General features: G+C 41.8%; 2 protein-coding genes across 2 annotated transcripts in view; both read right to left on the bottom strand.

Moving 5' to 3' along the window:
- Window positions 1-4,177: 4,177 nt before the first annotated feature.
- On the bottom strand, window positions 4,178-5,745 carry LOC120725567 (high choriolytic enzyme 1-like). The gene has a single exon (XM_040018601.1). It carries the CDS (start codon window positions 5,243-5,245, stop codon window positions 4,451-4,453), a length of 795 nt encoding a protein of 264 aa, XP_039874535.1. The 5' UTR covers window positions 5,246-5,745; the 3' UTR covers window positions 4,178-4,450.
- Window positions 5,746-9,983: 4,238 nt separating this feature from the next.
- snap25a (synaptosome associated protein 25a) overlaps window positions 9,984-21,805 on the bottom strand; it is a 32,691-nt gene continuing 20,869 nt past the window's right edge. Inside the window, exons 5-8 of the mRNA XM_040016909.1 lie at window positions 18,511-18,628; window positions 14,717-14,836; window positions 12,179-12,323; window positions 9,984-11,426 (exon numbers count right to left, since the gene is read on the bottom strand). Coding sequence (XP_039872843.1) covers window positions 11,358-11,426; window positions 12,179-12,323; window positions 14,717-14,836; window positions 18,511-18,628 — 452 coding nt within the window. The 3' untranslated portion in view covers window positions 9,984-11,357. The remainder of the gene's footprint in view (window positions 11,427-12,178; window positions 12,324-14,716; window positions 14,837-18,510; window positions 18,629-21,805) is intronic.

The raw sequence follows: 21,805 nt of genomic DNA, 5'->3' as shown, positions 1-21,805 counted from the left end.
ATAATCCGATTGTTAAGTGATGACGTGACGAATCCTACTTCCGGGCCTAAAGTAGTCTGCGTTTAATATGGCTTTTGTGTTGTTAACATGTTTAATGTTTTGTATTTTCTTCTATTTGATCTCAAAAAGCTCCTAAAAAAACTCAGTGATCACTGTTGACCTCCCTCGGCTTTTATTACCGCTAATCATTTATTTAAGCTCAGTTTTTAAAACCTTAGGATGTAACTACAGCCCAGCCCATGCAGCAGTATATGAATGACTAACCTCGTATTGTGGATGGATTATCTCAGTTGTTCTCCTGGCTGAAGTTTGGTCCTTTTACAGCATCCTGCCATGCGATTACATTTGTTCCTGACCACCGAGAACACTCACGTTAACTTTTATCGAGTGGGAAAAAAGTTAGCTTGTTTATATTATGCTAACATAGCTGTGTCGCTAGCGGTCACGTAGCACATCATTATATACCAGCTAGCCAAACTTCAGTAGCCCTACAAACGTCACTGCTGTTTAGTTTTCTGTCTTCATTTATGCTGGAAGTGATAGCAGAGCTGTACGTTTTAATTTGTTTCCAAAACCCCGCAGTCAGGACATGCTATATTGTATTTAGATAGAAGCTAGCGAGCTAACTTCCTGCTAACTTCTAACTCCGTTAAATGTCATAAATTCTGTTTTCATGGATGCCTGGATGTTAAACTCAATTGTTACACCTGGTAGAGCAGAACGCTGATCATTTTATTAAAGATGAAAGACTTTAGACAGTTTTTCAACTCTCAGTAATGCCACAGTGATCGTTTGATATATGGACCTGCAGCGGAGTTTAGGCCCAGACACGGCTAGTGACGTCAGACTGAACAATCGGATAGGAATGTAACCATGTGTGTGTGAGTGTGTGTGTGAGCGTGTGTGTGAGCGTGCGTGTGTGTGTGTGTGTGTGTGTGTGTGTGTGTGAGAGCGTGCGTGTGTGTCTGTGTGTGTGTGTGTGTGTGTGTGTTACAGGACACTGTTATTTCTGCAGGGTGCTGACTCTGACAAAACCAAATCCTAGACTGTGTCAGTGACTGGCAGAGAGATGGGGCAGCTGTCTTCACACAGCTCGGCAGCAGGATAAGAGTAGTGATCAAAGAGAGGCTAGTGGAGAATATATTAAAATAAAGGCGGTGGGGGAGGGGGTGTCTTAGGGCACGGAGGGGGTGGAGTTGAGTAGACTGGAGAGCGAGCGAGGTAGGGGTAGTGTGACAAATAAGGCTGTGAAGGAGTGGACGTGTGGAAAACGAGGCATGCTGCTTGTGCTCGGGGGATTGCCTGCAGCCAGATACAGTATGTGCACAAGTCTCAGTGCAGACATAAGTTTTAATGACCAAAACTCAACTTCAGGACAGAAAACATTCATAGACAACTATGTGTTCTTATCTATACATGAAGAGTATGCCGTTCATAGGTGCAGATTGCAGTACTTGCTTAGGACACTTTGTCAGTGTACAGGTTGAAATGTACAGGTTGAAGTGCCTGAACTCAAAAATTAACACCTTGACTCAAAACCAACTGACAATAATTTCGTGAAACAGTTTTTCTGACTGTAGTTCTTGTGAGAGTAGGGAACAGCTGGAAGACAGCGGCTGCTGTAGGACAAAGATGCTTTAGTTTGTCAAGAGAGAGCCATGAAAATCACTACAACGGGTGTATTTCTACTACTGTTTGGACTGGATCTGATCCTGAGTTTTTCTCCTGGGGCGGATCCAGTCGAAGGTAGGTCCATTTTTAACTCCAATGCTAATAATGAGTGAGAAACGTCCACCTTGATTTACCTTGGAAGAGGCTGTAAAAGTTTGTGAAAGGGCTCCGATACAGGTCAGGGAGTCAGAGATGTTCACTCCTGTGTACAGTGACGTCTGTACTGAGATGATGTTGGTAAGTGCTGCTGTTAGCCGCTATTAGCCGCTGTTAGCCGCTATTAGCCTCTGTTAGCCGCTGTTAGCCTCTGTTAGTGAAACTGCCTTTGAAATCGATGCAACTTTGTTGGACTGTTTAGTGAATAAACTCATATAATGTGTAATCAAACTGTCTATCAGAGGTAAAGCGAGAGTTTTAGGACACTTGCACCTAACTAACATTAGCCTATAATCAGCTGTTGCTGTTGTTTAGCCAGCTTGTTGTCAGCTGTCTAGAGATGGATGGACTGTGTGTCTAATCTACTGACAGTTATCGTAGATTAGTCAAGCAGTATAGCAGGTTGTGGCAATACTGGTAATAAATGAGCATGTTTATGAGATGAGGATGACATTTTATTGTCAGTGGTGTTGTCTCTGTTCTTCACACATTCATTTCTTTCATGAGGGGGAGCCCTTGATAAAACATAGGTACAATCCTTCACATCTTAAGTTGGGAGGTGCAGGTATGAATTTTATGGCCCTCTGGAGCACATACATACCTACAGGTTCTCTTCTCCTCCACTGGTGTCTAGCCACATACATTAGATGCCAGGAGTGGGAAGGGAGGTGTCCCTCCTGGGCACTATATTAAAATATAGTGGGGGCACATGGCAGCTTCCACAAACCTGCTTCTGTTAATCAATAATAATTTTATGAGAATGCATTAGTTTGTTGGAATATGTATTTACACACTATTTTATTTGTTTATTGTTTATTCATAAGTACAGTATCCTTTTTTTCTCTCGATAGCCAAAAATCTACTGACTGACTGACTGCTGCATACAATGCATTTTTTTAATGTTACATTTATCATCATGAATCAGAAAACGAATGAATCGAGAGCAAGTTTATATGATGAGGCAGAGTGTGTTGTTACAGTGGCTCCAAAACCCAAACAGTCCGCCGTGTTCCCGTAACATCCTCTGGTCTTTGTCAAGGATGTTTTTATCCTGCTCAGTAATGGATGAACCTGAGCCACAGAGAGGGAGAGCGATCCTCCTCTGGAGCAACGCTGCAGCACTAATGCTTCGGAGTACTCTCAGGCCTGGCCCTCCTCTGTAAAAAGCTGTGTATTTTGATCTAAAACTAAAGGAATTTATTTTGATAATCTCTTTCAAAGTATCGTAATAAACACCATTTTTCATCCTTCATTTCTTGGTGTTTTCCCCTCATTTGTTCATGTGGAGGGAAAGGATATAATTAGCTACATTTCAGTTCACAAATGCAAAGCACTTGTGAAAAAACCGAGGCTTTAAGTCCCGTCTTCTTTTAGAAGCCTACAGATTGACCCTACACTGATCAGGCATAACATCATGACTGCTGACAGTTGGTGACATGATGCCTGTTAGTTGGTGGGATATATCAGGGGGGAAGTGAACATTTTGTCCTCAAAGTTGACAAGTTAGAAGCAGGAACATGTTTGTTTATATATACTATATATATAATGTTCTTCCTCTACCCCCCCATTTTTGCACATGTCGAGGAGCGTCTCAAGTTACATTTCACTGTGTGTTATACTTGTATAACTATGCATGTGACAAATCAAGAACCTTGAACCTTGAACCTTGTAATAATTGGCAAGCTTCAGGATTTGAGGAGTTTGACAAGAGCTGAATTGTGATAGCTAGATGACCGGGTCAGAGGATCTCCAAAACAGGCAGTGTGATGCTTTGGTCAATGTTCTGCTGGGAAGCCTGGGGTCCTGCCACTGATGTGGATGTTACTATGACACGTACCACCTACCTAAGCATTGTTGCAGACCATGTACACCCTTTCATGGAAACAATATTGCCTTATGGATGTGGCCTCTTTCAGCAAAGCAAAAAGGGTTCAGGAAGGGTTTGAGGAGCACAACAATGAGCTTGAGGTGTTGAGTTGTCTTCCAAATTCTCCAGTGCTGGAAAAACAAGTCCGATCCATGGAGGCCCCACCTTGCAACTTACAGGACAAGACAATCTTTCACTAAACTCTTGGTACCAGACACCACAGCACACCTTCAGGGGTCTGAAGGAATCGTTTTTTGTTTGTTAAGCCACTTAGAAATAATCTATGAATTATTCAAGTAAAACTACATCAATTTCCTTAGAAAAATAACAATAATATGGGAAAACTGGATATTAGAGTTAATTTCCCTAAGAAACAGGAACAAATTCTTACACCTGAATTAGAATTAGATTTTTCTTCAAGTCATCAGTATATATGGAGGAAGTCAGGACTGAGGTACAGCAGTGAGTGCTACAGCCATCTGTGAAACATGGTGGAGGCTCTGTCACGGTGCTCGTTGAAATCAATGAAAGTTTGAACAAACACCGTTTAAAACCATCAGGAACATCTGATCCAGACCAAAGGAACATAAATGTTGCAAACCAGATGAAGCCACACATGTTCAAAACACCATTTTAATGCACTTTATTTTTGTGTTTGACTTTTTTAAAGAGAATATTAACACACTGAAAAAGCATTGATGAAAGAACCTTTGGGAACAAATGAAAACTTCTAATCAGACAAGCTAACGTGTGTTTTCAGCAGCCGTACAGCAGGTTGATCCTCCTGATGTCCCAGTAGGACATGCCCTGCCTCTGGCCAATCTGGACGTTGGGGTTGGGGATGGGGGTGATGGTTTCCCTGCCATTGATGGAGAAGGCTGTTCTTTCATAGTGCATTATGGAGGAGTAGTCGTAGGGAGTGTTGAGGTTGTTGGTGTCCTGCTTGTTGAAGTTGTAGGCCATCTGTGGGTCGATGTTCTCCCAGTTGATCCTGACGTAGTAGTCGCGGTCGCTCCTGGTCTGCTCGTGCTGGAAGCCCAGAGCGTGGTTGACCTCGTGCTGGACGACGCCAAAGTAGACGCAGCCCTGCCTGTTGAGAGACAGGACCTGCTTCCCTCCCTGTCTGCCCACAAAAGAGAAGCATCCGTTCTGGCTCTCGATGCTGATGTAGTCGTTCTGGTTCTTACGGTCGACAAAGCGGACACAGGTCTGGCTGTGGAAGGACTGCAAGGCATTTCTGATCAGCTGCCTTTCCCCGCTGCTGTACTCGCTGCTGATGGTGAAGGGAACCGTCACCAGGCCGTTGTTGTCTTTCTGCCACAGGCAGCTCTGGTAACTCCGGCATTTAATGGCATTTCTGCTTTTTGGAAGCAGGATGTCTCCTTCCAGCAGGATCTCATTGCTGCCATTGTTTGCGGTCAGAATCCTGGTGGTGATATCGACGGTGTGGTCTTCCTCCACCTGGCCCTCTCCTCCTCCTCTTTCCTCCATGAGAGGATGAGCCTGAGAGAGGCCGAGCAGGAGCAGCAGCAGGCTGACAGAGGGACTCATCTTCAGAGTGGGTCTGGTAGCTGTGGAGCTTCTTTGCAGAGCTGCCGTGGAGAGACTCCTCGGAGCTTCGTGTCTGACACAGTTGAGTCGCAGGTCTTTATACTCTCCTCTACAGGTGTGTCTGCAGGAGGATTATGGGCTGGGGTCCACATCGCTGGGCCTGAATAAACCTGAGAAGGGAGGACTGCACAGACAAACCTACTCTTTCAACATGCTGTGTTATGTCAGGGCTGTGGACGGATCAACACAGTTACTTTACTGGGTGGGACTTGTTTAACTACACATTAGAAACTTCTACAACTAAAAAGTCCTCAAATTCTCCATTTGCAACCACCTTTATTTTCACTTTTATTTTGGACAGTCAGAAAATGCATATCTAAAAGTAATCTTTTCTCTTTTCTTCATCTGGCTGCTGTGTTTTTCTTCTCATTGACACAGTTAAAATAGTTTGAATTTGCTGTTCATAGGCAAGGCAAGGCAAGGCAAGTTTATTTGTATAGCACAATTCAACAACAAGGTGATTCAAAGTGCTTTACAGAGACATTAGAAACAAGAACAAATAAAAAGCATGATTTAAAATTGATTAAAACAAGCAAATAAACTAACTAACTAATTAACAAACAAACAAACAAACAAACAACAGTATATAAAATCAAAACAGATAAAAAAATACCATAAATCATCCCTGTAAAGCCTGAACCTTGAAACAATTTCCAGAAAGAAATAGTTTTGAAAATGGAGAGTTTATTGACATTGTCATATATATATGTATATTAGGGGTGCAACGATACACAAAATTCATGGTTCGGTTCGATACTTTGGTGTCACGGTTCGATATTTTTTCGATACAAAAAAAATGTTCATGCCTTTTTAATTTGTCATTTATTAAAATTATAAATATATATTTTAACTCAAAAGTACAGTTTTTAAATTTAACCCTAACCCTTGTGCGTGTTTTTTATTTTGACAGCGAATGCGCACCTGCGGACCACTTATGTGCAGCCCTGGTTATTTAGCTCGTCATATCGCAGCCACAGAAATTCTTTTGTCCATGAAACCATAAAGCTGCACTTTCTTTTTGCCTTATAGTCTGATTTGTCATAACTTTTCCATTTTGTGGTAAGCTTTTCTTTGGCTGTCACTTCTTCACCCTGACCTGTCTTATTTGGCTCAGCAGAACTGAAATATATATCCTGCTGCTTTTACACACGCACTCACATAAGCTCAGCGATTCTCTGCGCGATCAACCTCTCACATGTTTAAGCTGCGGGAGATTTCACTTGTCATGTTTGCATAGTAAGCTAACGATTAATAAGACGATGTCAGAGGAATTGGTGCACAAATTATCATCACTCACAGATCAGTGCTGTCGCTCTCTATACACAGTTCGCACGATTGCAAAGTGAAAGCAAAAAAACAAGCGCAAATTCAAACGCGACCTCAATATGTCACATATTGACAGTGGCTCACCGATGCCAATGACATAATTACCCAGCTACATTTCTGAAAGAATGCAAAAGCATTGACATATATTTTTCCTTCCTACAATAGCCTGACGGGCAGGGCAGAGATAGATTTTGGTAGCCCGACTGAAAAAAATCGCTAGCCCCAGGACGTCGGGCTAGCGATATTGCAAGCCCTGTATCTGATTGAGGAATCACTCATCTTTGGAAAAGAGAGTTTATTACAGAGAAATGTCTCTTTCCAAAATAAAAGCTATACTATCCGCTTCTTCTGGGCTATATTCTCAGCAGCATAAGGAGAATCATGTGCTAACAGCTGTCTAAATGACTCGGCTAAAGTTAGTAGCATGCTTGTTGTTTTTGTCTTTGCACTAGGATGATGTCGGCGTAAATGTGCAGTCATATTCGTTGTGTTCCCATTAGTGCTTTCAGGTTAATCTCGTTGAAATGACCTTAACGCCACAACACGGCAAATCTCCGTTAACGAGCTACCGCCGATCGCCCCGTGCATGGGGCTAGACGGCCAACACGTTAACGAGCTAACTGCGCTAACACACTAGTTCCCACCCATGTAATTGAGCATTGCATGGCACATCCAACATACTGTTTTACTTTAGTCCATGACTCGCTTACCTTCAGGGTCATACGTCACATGAAAACCAAAATAATTCCAAAGGCCAGATCTGAATGAGGGTGGGGGAGGTCCATGTTGCAAGGAGAGCTTAACTTCTGTCTTGCTAGCTTGCCCTGCGCTCTTCCTTCTGACTATGCTGTCTGTGTTGAGCGCTCAGTGGATCTGCGCTCGACAGTGCAGCCTAGGCGGAGTAGTCGAACGCAGATTCACTGAGCGCTCAACACAGACAGCATCGTCAGAAGGAAAGTTGATAAAATAAATTACAAATGTTGTATTGTTCGATACATATGCGTACCGAACCGAAAGCTACTGTATCGAACGGTTCAATATCGATACGAATATCGTTGCACCCCTAATGTATATGTAATATATGTTCTATAAAAATGACTTTATGGAACATGTACGCATTAGAATCACACTACAGACAAAGTGTGAAACTGAAATACAACAAAATGTTATGTTGGTCAGACCAACAATCAAATGGCTGAAAGTACAACTCACTAAAGAAACTTGATGATAACTTCACTCGAGGAAGATTAGTCCAGTTCTCATCTATTTATTTTGGCTTCCTGTCAAATATTTTTTCCGTGTTTTATCTCCCATACTGTGCTTTGCATGAAGAAAAGTCAAATCATTAAATGAGCTATAAACTTTCATATATTTGATTTTACTAGAATGAACATTTGAAAGCATTTGACTTAAAACAAAACGAGGAAATGTGAATAAAATGCTTTTTGTGTACCGTAGTAAGTAATTATGGATTTGGTTCATTACAAAGGTTTAGTTTTTTTCTGTTAAACTTGGCTGAAATGCATCATTATTGTAATAATTTAAACATTTTTCTCTTGTTTTCAGAGAAGCTCGGGTTTACCTTTTTTTCTTCAGTCGTTGAGTCTTTCTGCTCTTCCCTCCACGATTTGTCTTCATTAGGAATCAGGTGCTCACATTTATGTGTGTCCCAAAGAGAAAGCGTCTTCTGACGTTGCAGTCATTGATGTACATTACAAACTTTCCACGACACCACCATCAGGCCACATTTAGTCCAAATCATGACATTCTTCCGGTACACTATATGGACAAATATATGTCCTACTACAGTACCACAGTTTAATTCATTAACTCTCTCGTCCATATAGCACATCTGGCTCAAATGAGAAGCTTGATGCACACAATTTGACCAGTTACGTTCCCCTAGCATTCGGTTAGCATTTACTGAGAAGTTAGCTAATCCCATTAAAACCATCACCAGTAAACCAACATGGGTAATCTGAACTTGGCTAACAGCAAACTTGACAATATATTTGTAATATTGGAAAAATTAATAAAGAAAAGAAAAGAAATGCTTTTCTGAGAAGAATTTTTTTTTATAAACATACACTTTAGGCTGTATAAAGCATGGCTGAGGATTGCTTATCATCCTTGACTGGCTGCCACTTTGAAACCTCAGGATATCGCTGCCATAAATGTTTTTGTACCCATATTTGAGAAATGCTTCGTTTGAGCTATAATAAGACTTAAATGAGTGAGTTAGCAAAAAAATCCCTCCTTATATTTTTGAATCAAGGTAGAAACACTTGGCTTAAATATGTTAATTTCTGAGGCAAAGATTGGCATTTTGAAATGGGGACAGTGGGGAACAGTTTGGACTCGGGTGGAAGACCTGCAGTTTGTGCCACTTTCATTTTTAGCCCCCAGAGTTTTCTGCTTGGTCTGTTCACTAAACATAAAGCTACAGCTAGTAGCTAGCTAGCCCATCATAGCAACTGTAAAACAGTACTTGATCCCATACAAAACAATTTTGTGATTGGTATTCTTTCTTTTTTCTGTAGATTCAACAACAAACACAGCTAAGCTTGTTGTTTTTGCACTGAGGTAAGCTAACGCTGCACGTGGAAGTTTAGCTAATATTTAGCATGTAACTTGCTTATATGGAAATTTTGGCAACATATCAGAAAATGACAAACACTGTGAAACAGTTGATGTGAAAAAAGTGTGAATCTTTCTTTTTTAATGTGACAATTGTGTTTTTCCTGAGGAGAAGTTTGTGAAAGGAAAAAAGGATAGCAGAAGGGATTTGTAATTTTTTTTAATTATGAAACAATAAAACCTTTTAAAGTTAAATTTAGGTCGTTAAAAAGGGAGAAACGTTTTAGCAGTTGTGGTTATTCGACTGAAACTTCTGTATTTACTGTGTTTTCCTCAGCTGACATTTCTGAATGTTTTGGTTCTTTAGGAATCACTTCTTGCCTTTCAGTCTGGTTCCTCTCATATATTAAACTTGCGCCAAAGCTAAACACCACAAAGATGAATATCAAATGCTTTATCTTGTTGACTGTCAGTGTATCCCTGGACTGCTGGCTTCTTGTTTAGAGAAAACAGGGCCATCGGGTGGACTGTCTGCCACATCAGATGTAATCTAAAAAGTGAGCGGTAGTTTGGGTAAATGCCACCCTGGACGTTAGAGATTGAGATTGGAGTCTCTAAGCAATAAAGACAGACACGGATGCAACTAGGGTTTATTACTTTTAATCAATTCAGCTAGCTACAAAATGTCCACCACTTCACACACTGACAGGATACAGAGAGGGAGTCTTTAGTATTACATGCGTTGAGGACATCAATCTCACAGTTTAACCTATTGTGTCATTCAGGTTTAGGTAATTCATCACCTTACTCTAACTACTTGACATTTTGGCGATTTGGTGTGCATAGCTCTAAAGTACAGAAGCAACAAAAAAACCCATTTGTATGTATTTTTTTGTTTCAGAGTATAGTTGTAATTGTTATTTAATATTGTCATTATTCTTACCAATAACAAACCACACGGGGAGAATAAACTTACATATACGGTTTTCTTATAAAAGTAAGGTCTCTCAGAAATATGCGTCTTTGCTTTACATTGCAAACGTTTATTTTTTTCAGAGCATCCAAAACCTATGATACAGTACACAACCAGTCCTCAGCTTTCATCATATAATCAACATCTTCATCACTGAACTGCATAATCATTTAGAAAACAGGTCATTTTTTTGCAATACAACCCAAAGTCCTCAGTTGTTTCAACTTCATCTCACTTTTTTGATCCCTTTTGCATTATTGTACAACGAGATGGTCACAGTCGGTAAATATATCGAGACAGAAAGAGTGGCACTATTGCAAACTTGCAGGAGTATGGAACGATAAACTGTGTCCTAATACCGAGCATGCGTTTTGTCAATTTGCTACTGCCATGTTATCATTTTTTATATATATTTTTTCAGACAGGTTTTATTTATAAGACTAAAATCTACCATTTGTCATGCAGAGAACGCACAATTCACATCACTTGGAATGCAATGTCTAATACAGCTACAGAGAGTCTAGTTGCACATTGTCTAAACAGTAACTCAGTATGATTGCGATGAAGGAAAATGGACCAAGGACTGCCTTTTGATTGTAAGTGCTCTTTGCCGTCCCGCCCAACTGTACCGCCGCTTAGTGACTCGTGTTTGCCATCGATCTTCTCCTGCTGTTTTTGTGACAACACCAAAATAAGGAGCATGACAGTAGCCTATATGTAATGACACAGTTTTACTAAGACGATACTGAGATACCGAAAAGGAAGAAAAAACAAACAGCTTGTACAGCATTCCTATTATATACTTGTCATCCAGAGAAGTGTACTCGTGTGTATATATATATGTATATATATATGATATGTGAGATATATATATATATATATATATATTTGACATAGAGAATAAAAACTTCACAGGTGAGCTAGAGATCCATCAAGTCAGCACTATATACAACCTTTGGAAAGAATGATATACGGAGTATAAGAAATCATCTTTTTACGAGGACAATCATTTTGAAAAAGCTCGACAGACGACACAGAACAACATTTACAATGGGCGGGGAGGTGATATGTGCATGTGTGCAAACCTAGAAGGTCAATACCATGATGAAAGCATGTCAGCGCCTATCGATGCGTGGCGCGGGACGCCGGGACGTTCACGCTCCGGACTCCGGGCGTTTAGCCACTGCCCAGCATCTTTGTGGCGCGCTGGTTGGCTTCATCGATCCTGGTCTTGTTGGAGTCGGCCTGTGAGAGAGGAAGAAGTAATGAGAGGGCTTTGTTGATTGATTCCACAGATCTGTATTTTGGTGTTTTATCTTTAGTACCCGGTTAGATAGATTTCATTGTACTTTTGGTGTGGTAGAGCTTTGAATTTAGAGATGGAGCTTTTTAAAAAGACTCTATTATACAAAGAGACCATTAAATATAGAAATGCTTAAGAAAATAAAAGGTAAGACAACTTTTCTTTGCTGTTTCTACATTTTATCTCTGACCTGATTTTAATGACTGTCATTCCTTTATGTCTTAGAATGAAGAGTTGCACAGTTCTGCGTCAAAGGCATTAAGTTATTTAAGTCTTAAGGTTGGACATTATTTTAAAACTTTCTAACCAATCACCAGCATTTCATCAACTGCAAATTTACGGGCATGTTCACAGCACTCTCGCACATCCTCACAACATGGCCACTCGATGTTCTTACTGTTTCAGTTAAACCAAACCAGGAAACAGGGATGTAAGTGAATGTTGGAATATCCATGGAGAAAACCTTGCAGCCTATAAAAGACCCAACCTGGCTGAGCTTTGTGAACCTGAGCTGGTGTCGTATACAAACCAAGCTTTCCAAGCTTTTCCTTCGTGTCCACACTGGTTATATGTTATATTTGCAAGGAGGCAAATCACTAAATAAGCATGATGACTCAACTCAGCGATTACATGAACCCGGTGCGCTTGAAGAAAAAGCTGAAAAGCTGTGAAATCTCTCGTCATGTGCGTGTACCTTCTCCATGATCCTGTCGATCTGGCGGTTCTGGGTGTCGATCTCGTTGCCCATGTCCAGAGCCATGTGGCGCAGGTTGCCAATGATGCCACCCACCTGCTCCAGGTTCTCATCCATCTCGTTTTCCCGGGCATCGTCTGTTACCCTACCATACAAAAGGTCACATTTATCTCTGCAGTAACTAGTACAGCACATATTGCCACTGCTGTTGTCCATATTTCACCTCTGAACCTCCAAAGAGCAGAGACTGACCGCAGGATCCTGGTCACTGTGTTTCTTTATTAATATCACAATGTCACAGTGTTAAATATCCAGATATACAATTCACAATCTTTCAAATATATAGACACAGATTAGATTAAAAAAACTGAATGTGAAATATGATATAATCTAATATCCACATTAAAGTCTAAAGCCTGTGTTGTTCTCAAGAATATAGATTTGGATTATAGTTCTCCATCAGGTAATCTGATTACATATGAAGACAACAAGACAAGAACCAGATAATGAATGTTTTTTTCTGCTGCTCCTCGTCTTTATCTGACTTTCAGTCTATTTACAGCTGTTCATGGAGCTAATGTAGCTCGACCTTCAGTAGATGCTGAACTGTGGACTCGTGCTTTTTCTATTAGTCGATGGTATTCAAGTAGAAACGCCTTCATTTGCTCTTTCGCTGTTACATTAAGTATCACTAAAGTACTAAAAGTAGAGCTGATTTCAGTACCTGTTAGCAGTGATGGGAATAACGCGTTACTAACGGCGTTACTGTTTTCAGTAACGAGTAATCTAACTAATTACTGTTGCTATCGTTACAACGCTGTTACTGTTACTAACAAGAAAATGAGGTGCAGTCGCGTTACTATTTTTCAGCAAACAGACGGTTGAAGCTGTGTTCAGCTCACCGCACCTTCAGTTGCAGGAAGTAATCCTGCAACTGTAAGTAATCTGGGCGCTACAGCTTTAAGCAGCTGCGCGCTCCCGTGGGCGGCGATCACTTTCTGCTGTTCTGTAAATAGTTTGAAATGTGTGGTTGTTACAGTAAAAATATCACTTTTTCTACTCTGATTTTATGTTTTGTGTCTGATTTTAAATCAATTGTGTTAATGCAGTCTGTCAAAATGAAAACATGACTGTAAATTCAGACACGTGAGGTTGTGCTGAAAAGAATGAGACCAAACAAGGCAGATAAACAGTTAAAGGTGAAATGTGGAGGGAACATCACAAGGAGTTAAAAATGGCCGATTATACCCTGGACCCCAGAGGATTAAATGTTTTTTTAAAGTAACGCAATAGTTACTTTTCAAGTAATCAATTACTTTTAGAATCTGGTAACTCAGTTACTAACTCAGTTACTTTTTTGAAGAAGTAACTAGTAACTATAATTAATTACTGTTTCAAAGTAACTTGCCCAACACTGCCTGTGAGTACCTGTGTGGGTACATTTAAATACTGACTAAGGCCGACTCTACGTAAAAAGTGGAATAATTGATTATCCGTGTATGTGGTTACTGCCAGTGAGCTGAAGGAAAGTTCAGGAAATTATGAAAAATACCAGGATATTTCAAACTTTCTGCTGTGACATCGGGATGGATCTGGCACAAACACCATGAAAGCATGGATTCATAGTTCAGGCTGGTGGTGATCTAGTGATGGGATTTTCTTTTGTACACTTGATTACTGACGAAATGTTGCAGCAATGTCGAGTATCATTGCTGATCATGTGTATCCCTTAGTATACCACGTCACAAAGATCAAATCATTACAGTTCATTGTATTCAAATGATCTTCACAGGCACCACATCTCAATCTAACGAGCCCGTTCTCACTCCCGAGGCACAGCATCCCGACGTTTTGTCACATCCCACAGCGTTCCTGAGGAACGCGAAAGGTGACCTTCCGCGTTCTTATGGTACGCGCCGGTTATGGATTAAATCCAGTGGAATTACGCTCTCGCGGTAATAGACGTTCCTGCCCTGTATTGCAGCCCTAAACCTAACCTTAACCAGCACTGTAATGACGTGAAATAGTGTTTTCCCAAAGCGATTTTAAGTTCTCATATGTCCTCAGTTTTCCGATGTCGTCATGTAGGAACGTGTTGGGTGGCCGAAAACGTAATATGTTGACGATTTGTCACCTAGCGTAAAATGTTACGCTTTGGGAGTGAGAACGTGTTGATCTAACAGAGCGCGGGAAATGCGGATCATGGGTCTGTAGCAGCAGTATGGATCAATATCAAAGTCACCCAGGAATGTTTCCAGCATGTTGTCAGTTCTATGCCATGAAGGATTAAAGCAGTTCTTTTAGGAAAAGTAAGAGAACTAGAACAGCGCATCTAACAAAGTGGCTGGCGAGAGCGGACGGACATCTCAGTGCTACATAAAGGCTGGTCTGCTTTGCTAGCCTAGTCAGGCTGCCGGTGAGGCCAAAAACGATGCCATGTGCACATTTACCCTCATCTTGCCTCGAAATATTCCAGACAAGATGAATGTGCCCCGTAAAATCGCACATTTGTGATTTCCATCCAAGCGTTCCTCCTACCTGCGGATGAAGCCTCCGCTGATGGCCATCTGTTCGCGTTCGTCCACCACGCGGGCGGGCTGGCTGGCCACCACCCCGTCCTGGTTATTCCCCCAGGCCTTGCTGGCTCCGCTCTTCATCCTGGCCACCGGCAGTGACGAAGAGGAAGTTACTCAACAGTTTGAAAAAAGCGACTCGCCATTTACCTCAACCAGGCTGGCTTCCAATTAGTCAAACCTAACAAAGAGAGCCTTGGATTTGAGGTACTGCAGCAGCACATATGTAAATATATTAGCATGTAGCTGACACACAGTGTTAATCGGTTTCATGCAACCAGCACATAAATATATGGTGGGACTAGACTAAAGTCGAGCAAAGCATAGCAGGCATGGACTGGCTGGTAGACTGGGTTTGGTAGGTACAGGCTCATTCTGTTGTAACACAGTACTTATGTGTGCGATGTTATATTGCAGGTATATAACATACTGTTCAGAATCAGGCAAGCCCTGTACGCTGTGCCATTTCGTGTCTTAACATAGCTGCAATTTGAACTGTGTTGTAGCCTGATTCCTTCTCTCTATCCTAAACCATCATACTTCTGTGTTATTGCAACAGTAAAGCACATCCCACTCCCACAGTGTGACAGAAAACAGAGAAGAGACAGAGCTTGTGGCAGACACACAACACAGAGTGTACAGGACTGTCACATTGTTGGGAGGGACGACGATCAATGCGGAGAACAAACTGCGAAACAAGAAGAAGGAGAACAAAACAAAACAAGAAACTGGAGGGAGTCAGCAGAGAAGAGCGCCTCGTTTACCTGTTCCTGAACCATCGGCATCACCCACCCCAACCCCCACACCTGTATGTCTTTATATGTCACAGAGTCCTGGTCATGTTGAGGTGGTGAGGCGGAGGAGTGGGGTAATGGTTGTGACTCAGCTTATCTCTCAACGAAAGTCACATCTGCTTGCGTCTGTACAGCTGTGCTAACACAATCGCAGCTCGGCCTATCAAAGCTCACTCTGTCACATTCAGCATCTGTTTTGGCTCCACACAGCAGCTAGATGGAGTGGAAGGTAACAGTTGTCTCTTTAGTTAGAGCTCTGTCGATGCTGTCTGTGTACATATGTAAACATTTTCCTGCCCATTCAGTGGCATCCTGACACTTCTTTGCTTGTATCACAGTTGCTGAGCTTTTATAACCTTGGAGTGCTGTGTGCATGTATTCTAGCTGTATCGGGGATGGCAATGGCTCAGCCGCCTCCTACACTGCTCTTATTAATAGAAATGGACTGAGGCAAGGCTTCGCTGAGCGCCCTGTCCCTGCTGACACACACCAATATGATTAACACATACTCTACCCTTGTCTACGTCCTTTATATTTCCATCTGTTTTCTTCTTTCTTTCTGCTGCGTCTTTTTCAATCTCCTCTCCTTCTGTAAAACTTTAATTTGCAATTTACTTTCCTGCTGTCTCAGAAAGGATATACTGCACATTTCTAATCAGATCTGCTCTGATTGAGCAGAGATGATCTGATTAGATGGTATGAGTATTGCAGGACCCGCGGTAAGACTAAAGTCATTCTGCCTCATTCATTCATTGAGCGACCTGCAAGTCGAGCAATCCACCACCAGCTCCTGAGTGGCATTCAGACGGCCACAATATGAAGCCTTTAAGAGGGAAATCTGGGGTCTGCTAATTCTGAGAGACATGCTGAAGGGATTAGGAGGTACAGTGAGCAGCAGTGCTGAAAAACATGTATCTTTTAGCATCCTGCTATGTGTGCAGGCAGGTTGAGTCAATGTCCCAGCAGGCTGCCACTATCTGATATGGCTGACCTACATGTGAGCGAGTTCCCTGCAGGAAAGGGAGCTTAGCAAACATCAGTGTTTAGCAGCCAGAGTGGAATAAAGGCTAAGTTAGCACAGCGCTCTGCAGGAGAGGTGGCGCTGCAGACAAACTGCAGCAGAAACAAGGGTCCTGCACACAGTGCTGTGGCATGATGCACCCATTTTATACATCGACCCTGACTACGTTCCTAAAAATATCTCAGTGCGCATGTGTCCTAGCCCAGTTTCTAGCTGCAAGCTACACCACAGATCACTCCTGTTTTTCTCCTTTGCTCTGAATGTGTCATTCTGTCATTTCTTTCCTATTTCCAGCGTGTTCGCTGCCATACTTTGAGCATCTGACAGTTTTGTTGTGCAGCATTCCTCTTTTATCTTCTCTTTATTCTTTTCCATCGTTTGCCAAGCAGGGACTTCAGTTAACGTTATTTTCTTTGTATGTCTTTAAATTTGGTCCAACCCGTAAAGTTACGAACCGACAGCTCTGCTCACAAATGAACTCTGAACACGCGCCGATGTGAGTTTGGCACAAAACGATTGCTGTTCATCAGGATCACCATCAGTATCATTTTCATTGTAAACATCAACATCATGATCGTAGCATCATCATGTGTAGCATTGCTTTATGAGTTACATCATCATGCATGCATTCACAGGGTCATGCTCGCCAGTCTTTCCATGTCATTGGTGCTCGGTGGCTCATAGAAGGCAGTGGGGGAGGGGGTGTTCAACGGGAAACAGAAAGGTCTCATTGCCTGCAAACAGGTGAGGATCTACTGGATGTCAGAGCAGTGTGGTGGTGGTAGAGATCATGCAGATGAGGAGAAGTGTCAACCAGTCCTGGACCAGGCTGGCCAAAGGCATTTTGGGACCAAGATCGCTACATTTCCATCTGGAGTCAATACATTAGGATGATCTAAGTGCCAAGATGCTTCTGGAGCCCCAGCCCTGCTCTTTAAATCTAAGTACGTTTTATAATTGGGAAGGTCAACAGCTGCAGCGGTATCATTGTAGAAGTCCCGTTCCCACCACCATGCATCACTAATGAGAAAAAACCCTCTTCAGGAGGAATCGATACGACTGCTACAGGTGGGACTTCTACAGCGGCTACACCTGCATGTAGACGACTCCCATTACAGAGCTGTTTGGAGAAGTGGAAGCTTAGAGAATATGGCACTTGGTAGAAGCGAGGCACTTATTGATGAAGCATGGCCTTGGCTGGGTGGGGGAGAGTTGACTGGACGTTTAAAGCTCGGCTTTATGGAATTTGGGTCTCACCTGTAGATTTGTTTCAGCCTCATTTGACCGTACAAGGTATGTAAAAATCTGGGTGGTGAATCTGGATGGCTGCTTGCACAATTTTAACTTTGGAAGAACTTTAGCAGCTTTTTGAGGTCAATTGTTCGGTGATGGTTCAGACCGTTGGACTATGAGATGCTCCCAGTTGGGGAGCTATAAATTCTGGGACACTATGTTTGCTATGCCCAAAGAAGGTCGTTGGACGTTTTCATCACTCATCCAGGTGACTCCTTCAGGCTCAGCTGACTGTTAGCAAATCCCTTCAGTAAACCATGTGGGAGTTGCTACTGAATCAGCAAATATTTAAATAAAAGAAGATAAAATCAGGTGGAAGTAAAAGAAAAAGCACTGACTGACCAACATGACTGGGCCTAACGAGTGTCACGTACTGTTACGGGAAATCACGTTATTGTTTTAGATGTTTGGGTTTTTTAAAAAATCGTCATATTGTGACAGGAAATGTTTAACCTTAAGTGGGCCGACTGAACAGGGACGTTTTTGACGTTAATCATTCCACATTGTGGGCCAGGCTCAGTGTTTATTAGGAGCTGGAGTAGAGCAGACTATTGGCTGATGGCCATTGTGATGTCACTTCTACCTCGGTTTTATTTCTCTTAGATACTTAATTTTAAATGGCAGGCAGGCAGGCAGGCAAGCAGCACCTACTTGTTACATGGACAGGAGCAAAGACCACAGAATTTCCCTAGATCGTTCAAATTCTTTTCTGCATCCTTCATGTCCTTATTGATTTGGTCCATTCCCTCCTCGATGCGCTCCAGTTGCTCTGATTAAACACAAGTCATTTATCCCCCACAGAACGAAGCAGAAGGAGAAGAGGAGAGAAAGAAAGAGAGGACAAAGGAGAGAAGACAACAACTTCAGACACTATGACGAAAGAAAGTCAAACAAAAACTTAAAAAGAAGAAAAAGGAAAAACTGGACGCCACCACATATGTAAAGAACCTTTGGGGCACATTATCAGTACCTACTTGTTACATGGACATATGAAAAGCCCACAGCATTTCCCTAAATCTTTTAAATTTTTCTCGGCTTCCTTCATGTCTTGGTTGATATGGTTCATGCCATCTTCGACACGATCGAGTTGCTCTGGTCAGGACAAAGGGATGACAGTAGTGGAATGAATTTCATTGACTGATTGACAGAAATATGAGTCATGATGAGCAGCAAGTGAAGCGTTTGTACTCTGGTGTGTATCTGAGTGTACAGTGCATCGCTTTGGTGGCTAAAATGCAATTATGTGCACTTACAGATTTTTGGGGGACCAGAAAATGCTCCATGAGAGTCCCCAACAATCCAATAATGAAAGTAAATCTTCTCTCTTTGTTTTCTTGGTTCATTTGATTGAAACTGTAAATGTTTCAGCAAAGATGTTAAAGGGAAACAAAGATTTCTGGGGGAAATCGGCGTTTCCTTTTTTTCAAATCAATAGATCAATCTCAAATCCGATCGAGCAGACTGTCAGCTCAGGATAAAGAGCTGCTCCAGGTCCTCCCACACAAAACCCAGGTTTTAGTACCAGTTTATACCCCGCAGCAGGAGAAACGGTTGTCAGTCAGCTTTAGAGGCGGCTGGCACATTTTCTTAGTTTCCAGCTGCTCCCATCACTTCCAGTACCAGTCGCAGACGGCCATGAGGGCTTAGTGGGAGAAATCCTGGTAACGCTATAACACAGCCCACGACCAAGGACGTAACTAAACAGATTTTCAATGTTTATTATTTGAAATTAAATGTAATGATATTTATTTAAATATTTTTATGATATATTTATAAAAGTTGTAAATATTGTAAAGTGACTTTGTGCATCTCAGGGTGACTCTGTGGGAGCAATACTTTGGCTGTATTATGGAGTAGATTCATCTTTTTAGCCTTTTCTGTTGATGTGCATGATGTTTGTTCTGTTATTCGTCTGTCTTTTTATTTTTCCATCAGACGTGTGCTCAGTTCACCGTTACCAAACTACAAAAAGGTAAATACAACCAAAATCTGGAGGCCTATGTGACCTGATAACGATGAAGCCAAGTCTAACTTTCTTTTTCAAAATCACAAACACAACTTAAAAAATTAGTGAAGAGAAAAAACATGTTTCCTTTGCTTTAACATAGTAAGTTAAGGTGAAACCGCTCCATAAAAAATCCACATCCCAAACTGACTGACAAACTACTTCACAAAGAAAATGTTTCCACCCAAATTATCAGGACATCACACAGAACCTAAAATGACTTATGCAGTATTTAACTTTACAGAATCGTTTTTGTCTCCTTTCCTATAAAAACCTTAAATTATGAGCAACGTAAAATGACTTTCTCCATACTTAAATTTACAGTGTTATTATTTCTTTGTTTTCTGCAGAAATCTGATGTATTGCCTCCTTATTCTTTGAGTATTATAGGTAATTGTAACTAAATTGTCATTTCAAATAAAATACATTGAAATCACATTTATTTAGTGACAGGCTGTAAAATTCTACTGAAATATTTCCGTAGGAAACAGATGGTCGTTACAGCTGAAGACCTTTTCAGTGCTGAATGGATTTTCTCTTCCTTTGGTTGTAAGCTGCCGGGAAGCTGCCCAGTTTTCCTTTCTCTGATTTAACGTGTAAAACTTGGGAGAATTTAAACATTTTTCAGCTACTGGATTATTTGCATGTTAGTGACAGCTGCAGCATGTGGCCCTTATGAGCTGTAGATGAAGCTGTGAGCATGAACAGCACACCTTTTGCTGCTGTTACGAGGGTCAACTGAAAACTGTGTGTGTGGCTTTAAAACGACTCAGTGTAACTGAAAGGACTCTGGTCCGTCTGGTCAGTGAGCATCGGGGCCGTCGTCGTGCTGTGTGGTGGACGGCTGCTGGGTGAGTGAAGGGTGAGACACGGTTAAATATGGAGTGGACTGAGAAACGACTTTACAGATTCTTTTCCCCAAATTTGTAAAATCCCTGGTTTACAGTCATTGATGGTCATAAAGGACGTCACATTGTGTTAGTGGTATTATAGAGAAGTGGGTCACTGAGTGTGTGGTGATCATTAAAGAATGATACAAAATAAAGATCAGCGATGGCTTCAAGTTCAAATTGAAATGATTTGCATCAGAGGTAAAGCACATCAGCCTATGAATGTTGACTTCAGCACCAAGTGCTGCAGAGGTGCAAATCTGGGGTCATAGGTCAGCTCGGGCTCCTGCGTCCAGTCAGCTGTTGCAAACGATCCTGCAGTTCTCGGGGCAGCAAGGCTAAATGGAGAGTTGGAGGAGGGAGAGCTTTCCTCTCCCCGAGTGATGCTGGTGCAGTCAGGCCTCTTACTGGGCTGCTCTGGTTTACGAGCTTTCCCAGAAACAGAAAACTGAGGGCGCTCAAGAGTGTAAATATCATTCACTTCACATTAGAAATGATATCTTTTAAGGTTACTGTGAGCCGACGTTCTCATTTATTGCATCTAATCAGGGATTGTACAAATCTGTAGGTGGGCTGATAGACAAGGGCTTGAATATTTTGTCATTACCAGCTAAATCGATCGTTTGGACTGTTAGTGGGCTGGAACGGCCAGGTTAGCTGTCCTCAGACCTGTTTGCCTTTATTGTGATATAAAGCAGTATAATAGGTCATATAGGTGTTTTTTAAATGTATTTATTTCTTGTAAACAGATCTGAGGCCAGCCCGGAGGTTACACTGCCAGCAGCACCCACAGGGACCAGGCTGTCGCCCGGTTCCTGACAATGAGTTGTTGAGCTGTAAGGTTCCTGCGGTTGCTGCCGCTAAATCTTCCTGAGAGGATCTGTTATGGTTTTGGCACTCGTGACAGTTCCTTTAACCGTCGTCCTCAGCTCAGAAAAACCATAAAACGCTGCTGGCAAAGTGAAAGCGGTTAGGCAAAGTAAAAAGAAAAATGTTAGCCAAAGAAAACAAATGTTAAAAGAAGCTGAAAGAAAGAAGGAAACCATGTTGA

The sequence above is a fragment of the Simochromis diagramma genome, unplaced genomic scaffold (genome assembly GCF_900408965.1).
Source record: "Simochromis diagramma unplaced genomic scaffold, fSimDia1.1 OVJJ01000802.1, whole genome shotgun sequence".
Classification (NCBI taxonomy): Eukaryota; Metazoa; Chordata; class Actinopteri; order Cichliformes; family Cichlidae; genus Simochromis; species Simochromis diagramma.
This window is presented reverse-complemented; position numbering and strand designations above follow the sequence as displayed.

Excerpts from the sequence above, each read along its gene's own strand:
- LOC120725567 (XM_040018601.1), bottom strand. The coding sequence starts at position 5,245 with ATGAGTCCCTCTGTCAGCCTGCTGCTGCTCCTGCTCGGCCTCTCTCAG.